The sequence below is a fragment of the Mobula birostris genome, chromosome 8 (genome assembly GCF_030028105.1).
Source record: "Mobula birostris isolate sMobBir1 chromosome 8, sMobBir1.hap1, whole genome shotgun sequence".
In the NCBI taxonomy this organism is placed as follows: domain Eukaryota; kingdom Metazoa; phylum Chordata; class Chondrichthyes; order Myliobatiformes; family Myliobatidae; genus Mobula; species Mobula birostris.
The window spans coordinates 88,137,336-88,158,391 of record NC_092377.1 but is presented as its reverse complement, the minus strand read 5'-3'; the positions used below and the strand labels follow the sequence as shown (position 1 = coordinate 88,158,391).

Genomic DNA, 21,056 nt, shown 5'->3' with positions numbered 1-21,056 from the left:
ATTCACGTATATTCAACATCAAGGATTCCAGCACTAATTCCAGTCATGGGCATCCATTCACAACCCTTTAACACCACCCCCTGTTTCCTATTGCCAAACAGGGATAGAGAGGGCAATATGTGACCTTTTGTTCTTTTTTGTTACATAACATAAATTAATTAGATTTATAAGAACAGAAGCAGGAGATGCTGGAATAGTCCCTGGAGTCGACTCTGCTGTTCAAGGGGATGGTTTCAGATACTTTATGTCAACTGCTGTTTTGCGACTGCTTCCTATATGGCTTGATAATCAGTCAATTGCAGCTTTCAATGTATTCAACAACTTTGAGCTTTGGTTCCCGTAAAGAGCAGAAAATTTCAGTGTATAGCTTGCTGAGTAAAGAAATTTCTCATGTTCAGTTTTTAGACCCATCATCATATCTGAAAATGTGCCAGATTCTGCCTGACCTGCTGAAAGCACCTCAGTATTTTCTGATTTTCATTTTACGTTTCCAGCAATTTAAGGATTAAAGATTAACTTAAAATTTTTTTTATTATTAAGTGCAGTCGTGAACAATAGCCAGATCAGAAATGCTGATCAAGTCAACTAGTTCCCAAAGAGAACTCTGATAGGCCAATCAGATGGTTCACTGCTGCTCAGCGATAGAACACAAAAAAAATCATATGTACAATTAAGAAACATTAAAAAATAGTAGAAATACTGGAGTCATGATGATCATGATGAAGTCTGCTGGAGAGAGACATTTATACACATGCTGTCCCCCATAATTCAAAGAGATTGAAGGATAAGGTTGCAGGGTGACAAAACGTGGCAGGAGCACTTGGAACTAAAAACTAATCCCTACCGGGAGAAAACAGCACCTGCTCTTTCCGCACTGTTCTCCAGCAGTTTAACGACTAAGTCCAGCCGGAACATAACTCACAAGTGCTCTTGAAAGTCAGGTATTAACTCTACCTACCAACCATGCATTGCCATCCTGGTCCCCTTCACGATAGCTTATGAAGAAGCATGTGACTTCCCTCCCAGAGATGATAGGAGTTTGTGCACTTGATTCTTGAAGGCTTGGGCCCCATCATCGCAGATGTTTCCAACCACAGCATCTGGAAGGCTGGAAGGCGATGTACATGCCACATGTACATCAAAACATGCAGTGAAATGTGTTGTTCAGCATCAACAACGAGCATAGCCGGAGGGCATCCTGCTAGTATCACCGTGGTTCTGGTGCCCACAACTCACTAACCCCAGCCTGTACATGGGAGGAAACCAGTGGAGTTATGGGGAGAACATACAAACTCCTTACAACCAGTGGAGTTATGGGGAGGACATACAAACTCCTTACAACCAGTGGAGTTATGGGGAGGACATACAAACTCCTTACAACCAGTGGAGTTATGGGGAGGACATACAAACTCCTTACAACCAGTGGTGGGAATCGAACCCTGATCCGTCATCACTGGCACTGTAAAGCGATGCAAGAACCAATACACTACCATGATGCCCCTGTAGTTTTATTTGATTTTCAAGAAATTTCTCATCTTCTGATCCCAGTGCTGTGTCTGAATTAACTGTCTCAGCATCTGTTGTGTCAGCCCTTCTTGTAATGTTGTAATACAGGAGGAAGCCATTTGGCCCCTGCTAACAATCCCCATCCCACTCCATCTTTTAATTTCCTTTTCCCTCTTCAGCATATTCTCCCCCACATGTCCATCAACTCCTCTTTGATTCATTTGTCATTACTCACATTCCCCCTCTGATCTCAGCTCTAATCCCTACAGTCTTCATCATACCCTCCGATGTTCCCCTCTCTGACGTGCTCAGCAAGGACCTTACCTTTGCCCCCCTTCTCCTGCATCTCAATGAGATCCGCACATGCCAAGCTCTTTTTTCATCTCTGAGGCCGCTCTGTTGGCAAGGATTCCCCGTGTCGCACTGATGACCCTTTCTCCCGTCTCCGACCTTCCTCCTTTTCTTGGACACGCTTCTCTTGTTCTCTGTCTGCTCTGGATATTTTCATCTCTTAATGCTGACGAGACATCAGCCGACTGGACTTCAGCATTCCTCTCTCCACTTTGAACCTTATGCCCTCTGAATGTACTGCCCTGCAGTCTCTCCATACCAATCCCAGCTAAAAGGGGTGCTGTTGTACTATGGTGGCCTCATCTGAACCTTGCTGAGGCCAGGTGGCAACTCTCAGGCACCTCCTCATACATACCCCTTGAAGAGGACTCTACTCCAGACCATTAGAAAATTGTCCCCAACACCATCGCTGCCCTCATCAACTCTGGAGAACTCCCATCTACTGTCACCAAGCCCATAGTTCCCTTGTCTTGCACTGCTCGCTTCTACCTCCTACCCAAGATCCACAAACTATCTAGGTTGCCCCTTTGTCTCTGTCTGCTGCTGCCCCACTGAACTTGTGTCCACGTACCTTGACTCCATTCTGTCCCCCTTGGTCCACTCCCTTCCCACCTACATCCATGACACTTCACATGTTCTCAATCTCATCAACAGCTTTTAATTTCCTTGCCCTGACCGCCTCATATTCACCCATGGATGTTCAGCCCCTATACATTTCTATCCTCCATCAAAAAGGCCTTAAAGTTCTCCACTTCTTTTTGAACTAAAAACCCAACCAGTTCCCCTCCACCACCACCTTCCTCCATCTGACAGAACTGGTCTTCACCGTTAATAATTTCTCCTTCGCCACCTCCCACTTTTTCCCAACCTAAGGGGTAGCCCTGGCACCTGCACGGGCCCCAGTTATGCTTGTCTTTTCATTGGCTATGTGGAACAGTCTATGTTCCAAGAGTTCCACAGTAATGCTCCCTAGCTCTTCCTGCGCTACATTGATGACTGCACTGGTGTTGCTTCATTCACCCATGCTGAGCTTATGAGTTCCATCAACTTTGCCTCCAACTTCTTTCTTTTTTTTGTGCAGGGGAGGGGTTTTGGAAGTCAAAGATCTTGCATTTTGTGCGGGGGGAGGGGGCTTGGGGATCCGTGTTGCGTTGGTTAGTTTTCTCATGCAGGGGAGAGGGAACTCAAGGGGCTGATGTTCTTGTTGTATTTTGTGCAGCGGAAGGGGTTTGGGGGGGTGTTGGTGATCATGTTGCTGTTTTTTTTTGTGTGTGGTGGATTTGCTCTTTCTCTTTGAACTGACTTCCATGGTTCTCATTCTTTCGTGACTATCTGAAGAAGAACAATTTCAGAGTTGTATGCGGTATAATTTTTTTAAATATTATTTCTGCTTTGCACTATTTTTAATCTAACTATGTAATATACACATATATACGTACTGTAATTGAATTACTTATTTATTTTTTTCTTTCTGTATTATCATGTATTGCATTGAACTGCTGCTGCTAAGTTAACAAATTTCACTTCGCATACCGGTGATAATAAACCTGATTCTGCTTCTGGCATACTTGATAATAAATGAACTTTTGAACCTTTGAACTTCCACTCTGCCCTTAAATTCACTTGATCCATTTCTGACACCACTCACAACAAGCTGGAGGAACTCAGCAGGTCGGGCAGCATCTGTGGAAAATGTTGACCGACCTTTTCCACGGATGCTGCCCGACCTGCTGAGTTCCTCCAGTTTGTTGTGAGTGTTGCTTTGACCCCAGCATCTGCAGATTATTTTGTGTTTCTGACACCAATCTCTCCTTATTTGATGTCTCTGTCTCCACCTCTGGAGGCAAATTGTCTACTAAATTTTTTTATAAACCTACTGATCCCCATGGCTACCTTGACTACCTCTTCCCAACCTGTCTCCTATAAAAACACTATTCCCTTTTCTCAGTTCCTTCATCTCCATCACATCTGTACCCTAGCTGAGGCTTTTTATTCCAGGACATCAGAGATGTTCTTCTTCAAAGAACGAGGTTTTCCTTCCTACAGCATTTATGCTGTCTTCACTCACGTCTCCTTCATTTATCGGACATTCATGCTCATCCCATCTCCCCGCGCCTTAACAGGGATAAAGTTCCACTTGTCCTCACCTATCACTCCATGAGCCTCCACATTCAATACATCATTCTCCCCAACCTCCGCCATCTTCAGTGGGATCCTACCACCAAACATGTCTTTACATTTACCCCACTCTTCACTTTCCACAGGGATCATTCCTTCTGTGAGTTCATTGTCCATTCATCCCTTCCCTCTAATCTCCCTCCTGGCATGTAACCCCACACGTGACAGAAATGCTACACCTGCCCATTCACCTCCTCCCTTACCTCCATTCAGTGCCTCAAACATTCCTTCCAGATGAGGCAACAATTCACCTGTATATCTGCTGGGGCTATTTATTGTATCCAGTGCTCCTGATGCGGCCTCCTCTACATTGGTGAGACCCGATGTAAATTGGGGAACTGCTTTGTCCAGCACCTCTGCTCCATCCGCAAAGTGATATTTCCAAGTGGCTAACTATTTTAACTCCCGTTTTGACATGTTGGTCCATGGCCTCCTCTTTTGCCAGAATGAGGCCACTCGCAGGTTACAGCAATGTCACCTCATATTCCATCTTGGTAGCCTCCAATCTGGTGGCATGGACTGATTTCTCTTTCTGGTAATTTTTTCCCATCCTCTTCCTTCTTCTATTCCCCACTGTGGCCTCTTAACTCTTCTCCTCACCTGCCTATCACCTCCCCCAGTGCCTCTTCTTCCCTTTCTCCTATGGTCGACTCTCCTCTCCTATCGGATTCCTTCTTCTCCAGCCCTTTAACTTTCCTACCCACCTGGCTTCACCCAGCACCATCTAGCTAGTTCTTCTACCCCTGGCCACACCTTTTTATTCTGGCATCTCCCCCCTTCCTTCGCAGTCCTGAAGAAGTGTCTTGCCCTGAAATATCGACTGTTTATTCATTTCCATAGATGCTGCTTGACTTGCTGAGTTGCTGAGTTCTTTCAGCATTTTGTGTGTGTTATTCTGGATTTCTTGCCTCTTGTATTTATTTACACAAAGTGTTAATTTCAGTAGCCAATTAATTGTCCAGCAATATCTTGGAGAGGAAACTGGGAAACCTTGGGGAACCCCACACAGTGACAGAGACAATATGCTGACTTCACACAGATTTCATCTGAGGTCAGGGTTGAACCCACATCCCTGGAGCTGTGAGGTAACAATGTTAATTGTGGCATCGCTATTCCACCCTACACATATGAGTATATTGCCAACACTGTACTGAGCAGTCCTTACTACTGTATTACCTCTTGTCTCCTTATTGTCCCTTAATCCTGTCACTCACTCTCTGTCACCTTCTCCAGCTCCCTCTTGATTGCTTTGTACCTACACTAAGGAGTAACTTATAGTCACAGATTTATCTGTCAACAGATGTTTGGGCTATTGGATGAAACTGGAGCAACCAGAGATGTCCTTTCTTTTTCTCATTTCCACTGACCAAAGACCAATACAGCCAATCTGCTTTATTTTGTAACTCCAGAAACCAACTGAAAGAGAAACACGGGAGCCCAGGATAATGTGCCTACTTTGTTGTACTTTAGAGAGTCACACTCATATGACGTGTTGCCGTAATGACGTATGCCATTCACATATTTTACATATAACCCATAATGAATTATGTAAAGAACAAAGAATGCTTAATCAGGCAATATATTTATAATATTACTCAAATATTGCTGATATTGTTGAAGTATTAAATACACAACACAATCCTACTTAATCTCTTCTCATTGGAACCCCATTCCCCTTCCCATCAGTTTATGAAATAGTCTGGTGAATCTATACAGCACAGCCTTCAATCCCAGTATATTCCTCCTTGGCTGAGGAGACTCAAACTTCACAGGTGTGGTCTCACCAAAGACAAAAATAGTTGAAGCTAGTCTTTCTTTTTTTGAATTTCATAGACCAAAGCACTTAGACTATTTAGAATACCAACATTTGCAAATTTCACATTATTCAGCCTTGTATCCTTTTGCAAGATACTATATCTGCCTGCTCATTTCCCATTCACTTAATCTCTCTATATCCCTTTGTAGGCTCTGTCTTTGAAGTTCTGTATTCTGTTATAAATAAATTTAAATATGTTATACATTCATCTAAGTTATTAACATAAATTTTTAATAAATCGAGGGCCCAATTTTGTGGGTAACCTTCTAGCAACTGCGTGGCATCATCAAGAGAACCATTTATTTCACTGTTTTCTGTACTTTAACTGAACCACTGTCCATAACAATTTATCACCCCTGGCCCTTTGAGCTTTTCTTAAATGTGGAAACTTTATAAATCCATTGAAAAAATCTGCTTACCCTTTTAATTTGTTGCTGGTCACATCCTCAGATAAGCTCTGAAAACAGTATTTCCTTTTCATAAAGAATACTGGTTCTGACATCTTGTCTCACTAAGATTTTAATAATAGTTTTCATATTTAACCAGATAGAGATCTGAAAGTCAGCAGGGCAATACCTGTTATGAGAACATTAGACATAGGAACAGATTAGGCCATTTTGGCCCATTGAGTCGGCTATCATGGTTGACATATTATCATTCTCAACCCTATTCTCCTGCCTTTTTCCTGTAACCTTTGACGCCCTTATTAATCAAAAACCTATCAAATTCTGTTTTAAATGTGCTCAGTGACTTGGCCTCCATAGCTGTCCGTGGTAATGAATTCCACAGAATTAATTTTCATTTAACTTTGTTTAATCTTGCTGAATTTACAAAAATAAGCATTCTCTGGAATATTTATGAATATATTAAAATATCTACATCTGTATTTATTTGTTACAATTATATATGATCGCATTTCTAAACTTTATTTCTAATGCAAATTATTTAAACTTAATTATTTTTCATAATTTAATCTATCCATGTTTTTGGGTAACTTAGTTTATTGTTAGTATTTTATGCCAGCATTATAATATATTCCCAACAAAGTATAGTTAACTCAATTGTAAAAACGTTTTGTTATCTGTATGTGATGGCAGGGGTACTGTAATGTGGTTGTGTTAGCGGCAGATTGCAACATCAGAATTTTTTAATACTGATTCCTATTTATAAATATATTTTCGGGGATAACCCATAGAAATTGGCTAAAGACAGATCAGTTTGAATGTACCTAATTCAGATCAGAGCATGATTGTATGTATTACTTCAGAATTATTGACAGTCATATGATGAAAGATAGGAGACTGAGAGGGTGAGGCAGGATGAGAAAGCTTTACAAAATAATGAAAAGTTGTTTGGCTTCAAAATTTGAGACTTTAATAAGTCAGTTGCATTTCAATAGAACAGTCAGTTACGTGATTTTAAAATGAAGCCAGAAGGTGCCACATCAGTAGATGGATAACAAATGTTGCCAACAATAACTGGTAGTCAGGATGGGTTAGGAGTCAGTGACATGTATCAAGACTTGCACCAGCTGCTTAACTGTTCAAAATATGATTTAGAATTGACGTATGCAATTGCCAATCACAAATAATTAACCTTATTTTCCCAGTTTTAGGAGCTATTGTGATGCGAGGGTGTTGTAAGTTGTAAGAGTATACAGCATAGAATCCTATCAGTTTAACTACAACTCCTTTGGCGATCAATGAGCAAAGCTCTGGGGAGACAAGCGTAATATTATTTAAAAGAACTTCTTTGGACTTCAATAATTTGAATTGCATTTCAAAAATGAGAAACTAATCTTAAAAATGTGTGCACAGCTAGCAGCGTTACAAAGTCAACACCTTCTTTATTAAATTTTGTCAACAAACTCGACAATTATTTAACAGTTGTTCGGCATTGTAGAGTTAATGGGTTCTCACCCTACAAGCTAAGACATTGTATTTTGATAATCAAGAGAGGCAGACATTATGAAACTTGCAGAGGGTGGCTGTATAATTAATAATTTCAATAGTGATGAATGAGAGATGGTGAATTTTGGCCAGAAGAACCCTGAGGCATTGGAGGAACTGTATGGATGCTCAAATCACCATGATTACTATGAGTCAATTTTTAAAAACAACAATCTCATTCGTTGGGTTCACTTCTAGAGAGGTAGTTAGGTTAAACTTCTAAGACATTGGCTAATATACTTGGAGTGTCTTGTGTGTTTCTTGTCTTGATATTGCAAAAAAAAAAATCTTTTGAAGATGCTTGAAAAGATTAAAAAGAAAAACAATTTACAAGAATGACTCTAGAACTTCTTAGGAAAGTCCCAGTCAATTTTATAACAGATCTCAGAACTCAAACCCACGAAGCCTCTGATTTGATGAGGTGTTTGTGCTGTTTCTATTATGCAGAAGCCAGTATGTGAGCTGATATTATCAGATGATCACTAATAAATCCACGGAGAATGAATATTTACTCAGAGCACAGTTAGTATGTGAACTTGATACCACAAGAGAATTGTAAGGCAAGTAGCATAAGTACACGTAAGGAGACATTAAGGAACAAAATGGCTGCCATACTTGGGTTGAATTGCCTTATTTCTGTTCTGTTTGACCTTTCCAAGTGATTCTTTACAACAATGTGTTTTACATTGAATATTATTGCTGTTTGATGGAATGGGCGGGATATTCCATGAACTAAACTCTGGCTGTTCTGTTAGCACCTCCTTTTCCAAGCTGGAAAAGGGATTGGCACGTTGACTTGCTCGATGTTGGCAGTGTTTGGCTAAGATGTTGAAGTGTGGATCAGTGCAATAACCAGACATGTAATAATATCCTCTTCATCTATCTACTTCCAGTAATAGTTTTCAAGATCCACTGGGGAGCTGCAGTGGAGCTTGCATTGCACACATATTGGATTAATTTCCTACCCCAGTTATTGTGGGTTCATCCAATTTCTGAGATTAGGAGCTTACTTGAACTAGAGATTAGGAGCTTACTTGAACTAAAGATTATCTTTCTCCTGCAAAGCCCTCTTATTCGTGCATGATGTGCCAATAATGTCAAATTTCCTCCTCTACTTTCCTCTACTGCATCTCTTTGGATTGACAGACACCTCAACTGGACCTGTATCCATAACAGACAGACAAGCACCAAATCTCTTTGTACTAATCAACACTGACCAGGCCCTTTCCCAATTTTAATGGTGAAAAGCCGATTACTTCAGCACAGATTAAAGAAGTTTGTATTGTGTGCACTGTAATATTAAATTTGGTAATGATCACAGCCTCACTAACTTCTGCATACCCCTGAACCAAAATCATAAAATGCATAAAAATCAACAGAACCGCTTCATTTCCTTAGAGTTTAAAATTTGCTTGCACACGAGTCTGAATTGGGTCTGAGAATAAATAATTTTAAGATACAAAAGCAAAAGTCACTGTGTTGTATCATCCACTTTTTTGTTTCTAAATGTTATATCCTTTTGTCTTTATTCACATTTTTTCATTCACACCCATGTTTGTAATATGCCGTATTAGTAATTTTGTGGGTAAAAGATAGTTTGAATTCATCCAATGTGATTGTGGGTAATTTTCTGGCAAGTTGTGTATTTATCAAAGCTGCTGTAGGCTCCACAAGCGTCCTCATAGTTTCAAAATGAGTGCACAATCGGGGTAGTAAAGTATTGTAGGAATAGTGGAAACCCTTATCAGCTTAAAATATACTGTACACAACCAAGTCCCTACAATGTTCCCAATTGATGTAGTTGTATGATTATCTTTGAGCAATAATTTACAAGTTATAATCTACGTAAAGTGGTCAAATTCATACATGATCCAAAGATGAAAGTGAATTTAGGAATAATAGACTGAATGGGTACCATTAATTATATCATGAGAGTAGAACTAACATTGAGAAATTCTGCAGTAGGTAATCAATAAAGCTTCAGGGCAAAACCATAAAGCCCCACAAAAAATATATGAGAAACAATTATATACTACATTGGGTTGGTGTGAATGAACAAAGATAGACCAAATAGACTTCCTGCGTTATGATTTTCCTGTGACCATGGAGTCCGTAAGGCTGAGTATGTGACATGCGCCTTTCTACTAGTATCATGATCTAATTGCCCCTTGAGGGAGACAGATGTTTTATCACCTATGTGACTAGTTATGTGAACAAGTTTAAATATTTTGTAATCACTTATGTCAAAACAGAAGGAAGTCGATCATTTAATTTACAAGGCAATTTAATTTTCTCACAGACGCAGAGTTTTTATCTTGGGACCGTCGCACCATGCACCTCTTTCTCGCTGTGCTTTATCCACTGCAGATATTTATAGAACGCCTTTGTATGATCTACGTATCGATCAAAAGAGTAAGTGTCAATGCTTGCCTCTTAATTTTGAAGTAAAGCACTGTATGTGGTTTCATTGATGCGTGTCAACCAGTGGTTGCAAAGATTAGCTGATGCTCCATCATGATTTATGTTTGGGGGAAGTAAGTGGTATTTTAGGAGGGCAGTTGCAGTGCTTATAATTAATAAGTCTCCAATAAATCACCTTAATATAAGCTTAGTGCAGTGGCTTTAAGCAACAAGCTCATGGAATGTAAAAGCAAAAATTTTAAGATGCAAGGTATTTAAATCTGGGAAAAGGGTCATTTGGCTCAGTAGATCTCTGCTGTTATTCATGTTTCTGCCTACCTACTTAATCTAACTTCAGCATAACTTTTCATTCCATTCCTCCTTCATGTTTATTTAGTTCTTCCTGTACATTACTCACCTCAACTGCTCTGTTGTGAAGAAGGTTCTCCTGAATTTCCGACAGAATTTATTACTGTATCAGTGAATGGTTCTTGGCCCCATTCTTCCCTCAAGTAGAAATAATTTTTCTTTGTCTCTCCTTTTATCATTTTCAGGACCTTTATCATATCGGTTTTTTTTCTGATGTGAAAAGAAATAATTGCAAATGTTTTTAAAAAAGGGCAGAGAAGTTACAACAAGCAATCTGCCCATTTGGTCCAAGTGGTCCATGCTGTATGACAGCTGTTCACAAGAGTAAAGAATATTAGCTTTCTTCATGAGGAAGAGAACATAAAAACTAATAGAGTAATAACTAATTCCACTAAATCTTCATTGAGAGCTCATATAAGTTTCAAAGCCCATACTGCTATCTAGCTTTGTATCATCAGCATGCTTGGATGTATCACAATTCATCTTTCTAAAGTACTGCAAACACGAGGAATTCTGCAGATGCTGGAAATTCAAGCAACACACATCAAAGTTGCTGGTGAACGCAGCAGGCCAGGCAGCATCTCTAGGAAGAGGTACAGTCGACGTTTTGGGCTGAGACCCTTCGTCAGGACTAACTGAAGAAAGAGCAAGTAAGAGATTTAAAAGTGGGAGGGGGAGGGGGAGATCCAAAATGATAGAAGAAGACAGGAGGGGGAGGGATGGAGCCAAGAGCTTGTCAGGTGATTGGCAAAAGGGATATGAGAGGATCATGGGACAGCAGGCCCAGGGACAAGGAAAAGGGGGAGGTGGGGGAAAAAGCCCAGAGGATGGGCAAGGGGTATAGTCAGAGGGACAGAGGGAGAAAAAGGAGACTGAGAGAAAGAATGTGTGTGTATATAAATAATGGATGGGGTACGAGGGGGAGGTGGGGAATTAGCGGAAGTTAGAGAAATCAATGTTCATGCCATCAGGTTGGAGGCTACCCATACGGAATATAAGGTGTTGTTCCTCCAACCTGAATGTGGCTTCATCTTTACAGTAGAGGAAGCCGTGGATAGACATGTCAGAATGGGAATGGGATGTGGAATTAAAATGTGTGGCCACTGGGAGATCCTGCTTTCTCTGGTGGACAGAGCGGAGGTATTCAGCAAAACGATCTCCCAGTCTGCGTCGGGTCTTACCAATATATAGAAGGGCACATTGGGAGCACCGGACACAGTATATCACCCCAGCCGACTCACAGGTGAAGTGTCGCCTCACTAGGAAGGACTGTCTGGGGCTCTGATTGGTGGTAAGGGAGGAAGTGTAAGGGCATGTGTAGCACTTGTTCCACTTACAAGGATAAGTGCCAGGAGGGAGATCAGTGGGGAGGGATGGGGGGGATGAATAGACAAGGGAGTCGCATAGGGAGCAATCCTTGCGGAAAGCAGGGGGGGGAGGGAAAGATGTGCTTAGTGGAGGGATCCCATTGGAGGTGGCGGTAGTTACGAAGAATAATATGTTGGACCCGGAGGCTGGTGGGGTGGTAGGTGAGGCCTCAAATGTCGACTGTACCTCTTCCTAGAGATGCTGCCTGGCCTGCTGTGTTCACCAGCAACTTTGATGTGTGTTTCTAAAGTACTGATATAGATTGTGAACTGGTGTACCCTTATGTATGCAGGTACAGCAGGCAGTGAAGAAAGCTAATGGCATGTTGGCCTTCATAACAAGGGGAGTTGAGTATAGGAGCAAAGAGGTCCTTCTGCAGTTGTACAGGGCCCTAGTGAGACCACACCTGTACAGTTGTGTACAGTTTTGGTCTCCAAATTTGAGGAAGGACATTCTAGCTATTGAGAGAGTACAGCGTAGGTTCACGAAGTTAATTCCCAGGATGGCGGAACTATCATATGTTGAAAGATTGGAGTGATTTGGGTTGTATACACTGGAATTTAGAAGGATGAGAGGGGATCTGATTGAAACATATAAGATTATTAAGGGATTGGACACGCTAGAGGCAGGAAACATGTTCTCAATGTTGGGGGAATCCAGAACCAGAGGCCACAGTTTAAGAATAAGGGGTAGAAAATTTAGAACGGAGTTGAGGAAAAACTTTTTCACACAGAGGGTTGTGGTTTTGTGGAACGCTCTGCCGCAGAAGGCAGTGGAGGCCAATTCTCTGGATTCCTTCAAGAAAGAGTTAGATGAAGCTCTTAAAGATAGTGGAGTGAAGGGATATGGGGAGAAGGCAGGAAAAGGGTACTGATTATGGATGATCAGCCATGATTACAGTGAATGGTGGTGCTGGCTCGAAGGGCTAAATGGCCTACTCCTGCACCTATTGTCTATTGTATTCTTGTAGTTATAATTTTAAAAAAAAGCATCAGATCTATCAAGCATGTCTTCCCTTTCATAAATCCAAGTTGGCTTTGTCCAGGTCTGTTACTATTTTCCAAGTGCTCTGTTGCTATTTCCTTAGTAATAGCTTCCAGTATTTTCCCTTTACTGAACTGAGACTACATGGTTTGTGTTTGCTTGTTTTCCCTCTCCTTTTTTAAATAATGGGGTTATGTTTCTTACCTCGATTATGTTCAAACTGATGTAGAAACCATAGAATTTCAGAGATAATAACCAACAACACACAAAAATGCTGGAGGAAGTTAGCAGGGCCTGCTGCATCTATGGAAAAGTCAACGATTCAGGCCAAGACCCTTCGGCAGGACTGGAGAAAAGTAGATGAGTAGATTTAAAAGATGGGGGAGGAGAGGGAGAAACACAAAGTGATGGGTGAAACTGGGAGGGGGAGGGATGAAGTACATAGCTGGGAAATTGATTGGTGAAAGAGATACAGGGCTGGAGAAAGGGAAGTCTGATAGGTGAGGGTAGAAGGCCATGGAGGAAAGAGAAGGGGGGCAATGGGCCGGCAGGGAGATAAGGTGAGAGAGGAAAAAGGGTTTGGGGACTGGTGCAGGAGAGGGTGGAGGGGGGGGTGGAAATTATCAGAAGTTTGAGAAATCGATGTTCATATCATCAGGTTGGAGGCTACCCCAGAATTTAGGGTGTTGTTTCTCCAACTTGAGTGTGGCCTCATCACGACAGTAGAGGAGGCCAGGGATTGACATGTCGGTATGGGAGTGGAAAGTGGAATTAAAATGGGTGGCCACTGGGAGATCCCACTTCTTCTGGTGGACAGAGCGTAGGTGCTCAGTGAAACAATCTCCCACTACGTTGGGTCTCACTGATATGCAGGAGGCCACACCAGGAGTACTGGACAAAGTATATGGCCCCAACAGACTCACAGGTGAGGTGTCGCCTCACCTGGAAGAACCGTTTGGGGCCCTGAATGGTAGTGAGGGAGGAGGTGTAGGGGCAGGTGCAGCACTTATTCCGCTTGCAAGGTAAGTGCCAGGAGGGAGATTAGTGGGGAGAGACGAATGGACAAGGGCCCTTTCACCAATCAACTTCCCAGCTATTTACTTCATCTGTCCCCCTCCCGATTTCACCTATCACCTTGTGTTTCTCTCTCCCCTCTGCCACCTTTTAAATCTACTCATCTTTTTTTCTCCAGTCCTGCCAAAGGGTCTCGCTCCAAACCGTTGACTGTACTTTTTTCTATAGATGCAGCCCGTCCTGCTGAGTTCCTCCAGCATTTTGTGTGTGTTGCTTGGATTTTCAGCATCTGCAGATTCTCTCTTGTTTGTGATTGAATAACCAACAAATTTGTTATCTCCAGAGTAGCTACTTTCAAATTCCGAGGCTAAGTCATCAGATTCATAGGATTTATCAGCATTCTGTACCATTAATCTCTTCAATGGGACATCCTTACTTAGAGTCATACGGTAATACAGCATGGATACGAGCCCTTTGCACAACAAGCCCATGCCAACTGTACTGTCCACCCAGCAAGTCCCAATTTCCTGCATTTGGCCATATCCCTTCTGGCCCTTTCCCTCCACGAACCTGTCCAAGTGCTCCTCGAATGATTATTTTGTACCTGCTTCAATGCCTTCCTCTGGCAGCTCATTCCATATACCCACCACTCCCTTGTGTGGAAAAAGTTGCCCCTTAGGTTCCTTTTAAATGTCCTAAATCACCCTAAATCTATTTCCCTTGGCTTTGGACCCCCCTACCTTGAAAGGTCATCCTCATTCACCTCTGTTCCAAGAAATAAAGATCTAGCATGACCAACCTCTCCCTATAACTCAGGCCTCCAGTTCTGACAATATTCTTGTATATCTTTCTGCACTTTTTCCAGTTTAACACATCATCCTTTAATAGGGTGACCAAATCCGAATACAGTACTCCCAAGTGTAGCCTCACCAAAGATTTATACAATCAAATGCAATGTCCCAACTCCTATAGCCTAAGCCCTGATTGAAGAAGACAGCATGCTAAACACCTTTTTCACTACTCTGTCTACCTGAGACACCACTTTCAAGCGTAGATTAGGAGACCACTTTGTCAAGCACCCACATTCCGTCCGCCAGAAAAAGCGAGATCTCCCTGTGGCCACCCACTTCAATTCTACTTGCCATTCCCATTCCGACATGTCAGTCCATGGTCTCCTCTACTGCTGTGATGAGGCCACACTCAGGTTGGAGGAACACACCCTGTATTTCGACTGGGTAGCCTGCCCATCACCTCCCTCTGGTGATCCTCCCCCTTCCCTTTCTTCCATGGTCTTCTGCCCTCTCCTGTCAGATTCCCCCTTCTCCAGCCCTTTATCTCTTTCACCTATCAGCTCCCCAGCTCTATACTTCATCCACCCCCCCTCCCAGTTTCACCAATCACCTACCACCTTGTACTTCTTCCTCTCCTCCCCCCACCTTCTTGCTCCAACTTCTCATCTTTTTTTCCAGTCCTAATGAAGGATTTCACCCCAAAACATCAACTCTATACTCTTCCACAGATACTGCCTGGCCTGCTGAGCTCCTCCATTTTGCATGTGTTACCGGGGATTTATTGTTTCATTTATCTGCGTTTTCCTTGTTCCCCTGTGTACTGACTGTTGCGTTGGTCATTAAAGGACACACTTTAACTTATGCTAAAATTAACCCATACAGGAAAGGATGTAAAAAAAACAGCTTACAGTACTGTGCAAAAGTCATAGTCACTCAAGCTATACATACTGTATATACGTGCCTAAGACCCTTGCACAGTACTGTATATCTACAGAAGCTGTTAAAGTACACTTTTTTTTTGAGTTTCTCTCTAGCTGACTGGCATATTCTTTCTTCCTTATTCTTAGCAATTTCTTGTTCATCCTTTGCTGAAAGTTAAAATTTTTTTTGGCAATGATTTTCTTTTGATCTAATATATCTCTTCAATGTCTTGACTGGACCACCTTCCTTGTTTTATTTTGCCTTCAATAGATTATAAGACCATAGGATATAGCAGCAGAATTAGGCCATTTGGCCCATCACATCATGGTTGTTCCAATTTTCTTCTCAGCCCTAATCTCCTGCCTTCTCCCTGTATCTCTTGATGCTCTGACCAATCAAGAATCTATCAACCTCTGCCTTAAATATATATGAAGACTTGGCTTCCACAGCTGCCTATGGCAACGAATTCCACAGATTCTGCACTCTGGCTAAAGAGATTACTTCTCATCTCCATTTTCAAAGGACGCCCCTCTATTCTGAGGCTGTGTCCTCTGATCTTAGACTCTCCCACCATAGGAAATATCCTCTCCATATCTACTCTATCAAACTTTCATCACTTGATAGGTTTCAATGAGGTCACCTCTCATTATTCTGAATTCTAGTGAATACAGGCCCAGATGCTACTCATATAACAAGCCATTCAATCCTGGAATAATTTTCATGAATCTCCTTTGAACCCTCTCCAGTTTCAGCACATCCTTTCTAAGATGAGGGTCCCAAACCTGGTCACAATACTCCAAGTGAGACCTCACCAGCGCTTTATAAAATCTCAACATTATATCCTTGCTTTTATATTCTAGTCCTCTTGAAATGAATGCTAACATTGCATTTGCCTTCCTCACCACAGACTCGCCCTGCAATTTAACCTTTAGGAAATCCTGCATAAATCCCTTTGCACCTCAGATTTTTGTGTAAAAAAAAAGAGCAACCCTTTCATTTCTTCTACCGAAGTGAATGACCGTACACTTTCCAACACCGTATTCCATCTGCCATTTCTTTGCCCATTCTCCAAATCATTGATACATAATGTAAAAGAATCTGTCCCAACGCAGACCCCTGTGGAACACCACTAGTCACCAGCAACCAGCCAGAAAAGGCTCCCTTTATTCCCACTCTTTGCCTTCTGCCAATTAGTCACTGCTTTAACCGTGTTAGAATCTTTCCTGTAATACCATGGGCTTGTAGCTTGTTAAACTGCCTCATGTGTGGCACCTTGTCAAAGACTGTCTGAAAATCCAAGTACACAACATCAACCTATACTCCTTTGTTTATTCTGCTTGTTATTTCTTCATAGAATTTCAACAGTTTTGTCAGGCAAGATTCTTCCTTGAGGAACCATGCTGACTACGGCCTATTTTATCATGTGCCTCCATGTACCCTGAGACTTTATCCTTATAATTCTCCAACATCTTCCCAACCACTGAGGTCAGCCTAACTGGCCGACAGTTTCCTTTCTTCTGCCTCTCTCCCTTCTTGAAGAGTGGAGTGACATTTTCAGTTTTCCAGTCTTCCGGAACCATTTCAGAATCTAGTGATTCTTGAAAGATCATTACTAATGCCTCCACGATCTCTTCAGACCTTTCAGTTTCCCAAGAATCTTCTCTCTTGTTATGATAACATCACACACTTCGTGCCCCCGACACCTGGAACTTCCACCATACTGCTAGTGTCTTTCACAGTGAAGACTGGCGCGAAATACTTATTCATTTTGTCCACCATTTCATTGTCCCCATTACTAACTCCCCAGCATCGTTTTCCAGTGGCGCAATATCTACTCTTGCCTCTTTACATTTTATATATCTGAAGAAACTTCTGGTATCCTCTTTAATATTATTGGCTAGCTTTCTTTCGTATTCCATCTTTACCTTCCTAATTACTTTTTAGTTGCTTTCTGATAGTTTTTAAAACCTTTCCAATCCTCCAACTTCCCACTAATTTTTGCTTTATTATATGCCCTCTCTTTGCTCTTATATTTGCTGTAACTTCTTTTGTTAGCCACAGTTGAGGTATCTTGCCTTTAGAATATTTCTTCCTCTTTGGGATGTATATACCCTGCGCCTTCCAGATTGCTTCCAGAAAATCTAGACATTGCGGCTCTGCCATCATCCCTGCCAGTATTCTTTTCTAATCAATTCTGGCCCACTCTTCTCTCATGCCTCTGTAATTCCCTTTACTCCACTGTAATACTGACACAGCAGACTTTAGCGTCTCCTTCCCAAATTTTAGGGTGAATTCAATCATATTACGATCACTTGCCCCTAAGGGTTCTTTTACATTAAGCTCTCTAATCATTCTGGTTCATTTCACAGCACCCAATCGAGAATAGCCGATCCCCTTGTGGGCTCAACATGGTCTGCTCTAAAAAGCCATCTCATAGGCACTCTAGAAATTCCCCCTCCTGAAGTCCAGCACCAATCTGATTTTCCCAATCTACCTGCAAAGTTAAATCCCCCATGACTATCGTAACATTGCCCTTTTTGGCATGCATTTTCTATCTCCCATTGTAATTTGTAGGTCACATCCTTAGTACTGTTTGGGGGGAGGGGGTCTGTATACAACTCCCATCGGGGTCTTTTTACCCTTGCAGTTCCTTAGCTCTAATCACAATGATTCAACACCCTCTGACCCTAGGTCACCTCTTTCTAATGATTTGATTTCATTTTAGCAGCAGATCAACGCCACCCCTTCTGCCTTCTTGCCTATCCTTTCAATACAATATTTATCCTTGAGCATTTGGCTCCTAGCTATATTTTTTCATCCGTGATTCAGTGATGCCTACAACATCATACCTGCCAATCTGCAACTGTGATGCAAGTTCACCTACCTTATTCCATATGCTGCACACATTCACATACAACATCTTCAGTCCTGTATTCACCCTTTTCGATTTTGTCACCCCATGCTCAACCTTTTGATTCCTAACTTTGTCTGAGGTCTTACCAACATCTGCCTCCACAACCTGTCCGCAATCCGTACTGGACTCTGGTTCCCATCCCCTTGCAAGTCTAGTTTAAACCCCACCATGCAGCATTAACAAACCTTCCCACTAGCATATTAGTCCCCCTGCAGTTCAGGTGCAAACTGTCCCTTCTGTACAGGTGTCACCTGCCCTGGCAAAGAGCCCAATGATCCAAAAATCTTATGCCCTCCCTCCTACACCAACTCCTTAGCCGTGCATTAAACTGTATAATCTTCCTATTTCTGGCCTCACTGGCACGTGGCATGGGTAGGAATCCTGAGATCACAACCCTGGAGGTCTTGCCCTTTAACAGCACCTAACTCCCTGAACTCCCTATGCAGAACCTTGTCACTCTTCCTACCCATGTCATTGGTTCCCTACATGGACTATGACTTCTGGCTGTTCATCCTCCCACTTAAGAATGCTGAGGACTCGAACTGAGATATTCTGGACCCTGGCACCCAGGAGGCAACATGCCATCTGGGATTTTCGTTCTTACCCATGGAACTCCCTGTCCATTTCCTTAAGTAACGAATCCCCTAACACCACAGCGTGCCTCTTCTTCCTCCCTTCCCTTTTGAGTCACAGATGCAAACAGTCCCAGAGAACCGACCACTGTGACTTTCCTCTGTTAGGTCACCCCACCCCGGACAGGATCCAGTGATATACCTGTTGTTGAGGGGGATGGCCACAGGGGTTCTCTGCATTGGCTCCTTAACCCCTTTCCCCTTCCAGACTGTCACCCAGTTTCTTGTGTCCTGCACCTTGTATGTAACTACCTCTCTATATGTCCTATCTGTCACCTCATCAGCTTCCTCAATAATCCAGAGTTCAACCAGTTACAGCTCCAACTCCATAACGGGGACTAATAGAAGCTGCAGCTGGATGTGCTTCTTGCAGTTGTAATGGTGAGGAATACTGGAGGTTTCCCTGCCTTTGCACGTCCCGCAAGAGGAGCATTGAACTATCCTGCCTAGCTGAGCAGATAAAGAAAAAAATTGAGCTTTTCTTTCCTTTGCCTTCTCTGAGTGAAGCCTCGAAGAGTTAAAGCCTTAAGATCACCACTCTGACTATGTCCACTCAGACGATGGTCGCAGTGCTTGCCCCTGCCTTCTCTTACTCTTAATTTTCTCTTACTAATCAATTCCAAATGCCGATTGGCTGCTGGTCAAAGCTCTATACACTGCCACGAACTGCTCCTGCCTTTTATCCTTCAGCAGTGTTCCTGATTGAAGGCCCCTCCTCTCCAAACTTCCAATGTCCAGATTGGCCATTGGTCAAAGGTGCATATACATTACATATGAAACCCCCTTTTACCAGGCGTCTGTAGGGACACAGCTTGTTAGCCCCTCGCTAATGGCCACTGAACTCAGCGGTGAGGAAACTTAGTACATCTGGGGTCAGTATGACTTGGGTCCCACCAAACTGGGAAATTGGGATGTTTCAACCACCCGAATACTGTGTAAATACTGCCCACGTGCAATTACCTGTCAGCAAGAAAAGAGCAGATGGTACACTGCATCTTATTATAAAAAAAGGTGTATTTATGCAGGTCAGCTTAACCAAACGGTCATTAAAGAAGAAAGAAAAAGAAAGGATAAAATAAAACGGTTCATTGTAATTAAACCAGTCAAATGTGCACAAGGTTGGAGCTGATATCTCCCAAAAGCTGGATGTGCCCTTTTACTCACAGTGCCAACTCCTATTCACCAATCACCGGTAGAATTTCCCATCTTGGACTCCATCGAATTGCCCATTCCAGTTTGGTCGAGTCCTACAGCCGATTCTCTCAATCTCCTTTCCTCTCCATCTCCTGCCGAAAAGACCTCAACCCGAACCAGTGTCCGTCACAAAACCTCTCCCTCAGCATTCTTCAGAACCTTCTCCCAATTCCACCATCCTGATTGGCTGACCCAACATTCCTAAGTTGAACATCAAAACCCCTTATCTTCAACTGAAACCCAAACAATCAGCAGAACACACTGCTTGTACAGAAAACTATTAAATGAAATACGCTGTGGCATTAGCAGTAAAATCTTAACCATGGCATTACACGAGTGAACAATATCTTAATTCTAAGTCTCTAATTCTGAGAAATCTGTGGTATTTAATTTGATATGAATTGCCCTTTAACTGTGGCTCTTCATCCATGTAATACAGGTGGTTTCTGATTATCTTGTCTCAGCCAAGTTAGAATGATAAATACTTCTGATGCATTAGCTTCTTATCAGCTAACGAAGGCAGGCCAAATTATACAAACCTTTGTGCATATTTTTTTCTTCATTGCTCCAAATCTAACACTATCGTGCACGTGTTTTTGGCACATATCCATATATTGCTAATGTGAGATGTTGAGAGCTTGTTTTCATTCACATTATGCTGCATGAGGG

At 42.2% G+C, this 21,056-nt stretch overlaps 1 protein-coding gene and 1 long non-coding RNA gene across 2 annotated transcripts in view; one reads left to right on the top strand and one right to left on the bottom strand.

Annotated features, from left to right (window-relative positions):
• memo1 (mediator of cell motility 1) overlaps window positions 1–21,056 on the top strand; it is a 75,111-nt gene that overhangs the window by 34,285 nt on the left and 19,770 nt on the right. The window contains exon 4 of the mRNA XM_072265598.1: window positions 10,100–10,212. Coding sequence (XP_072121699.1) covers window positions 10,100–10,212 — 113 coding nt within the window. The remainder of the gene's footprint in view (window positions 1–10,099; window positions 10,213–21,056) is intronic.
• Window positions 965–10,722, bottom strand: LOC140201458 (uncharacterized). Its single transcript, XR_011886865.1, has 3 exons — window positions 10,619–10,722; window positions 6,271–6,427; window positions 965–1,108 (listed from the first exon to the last, which is right to left on the bottom strand). It is a non-coding gene; the product is annotated as an uncharacterized lncRNA (long non-coding RNA).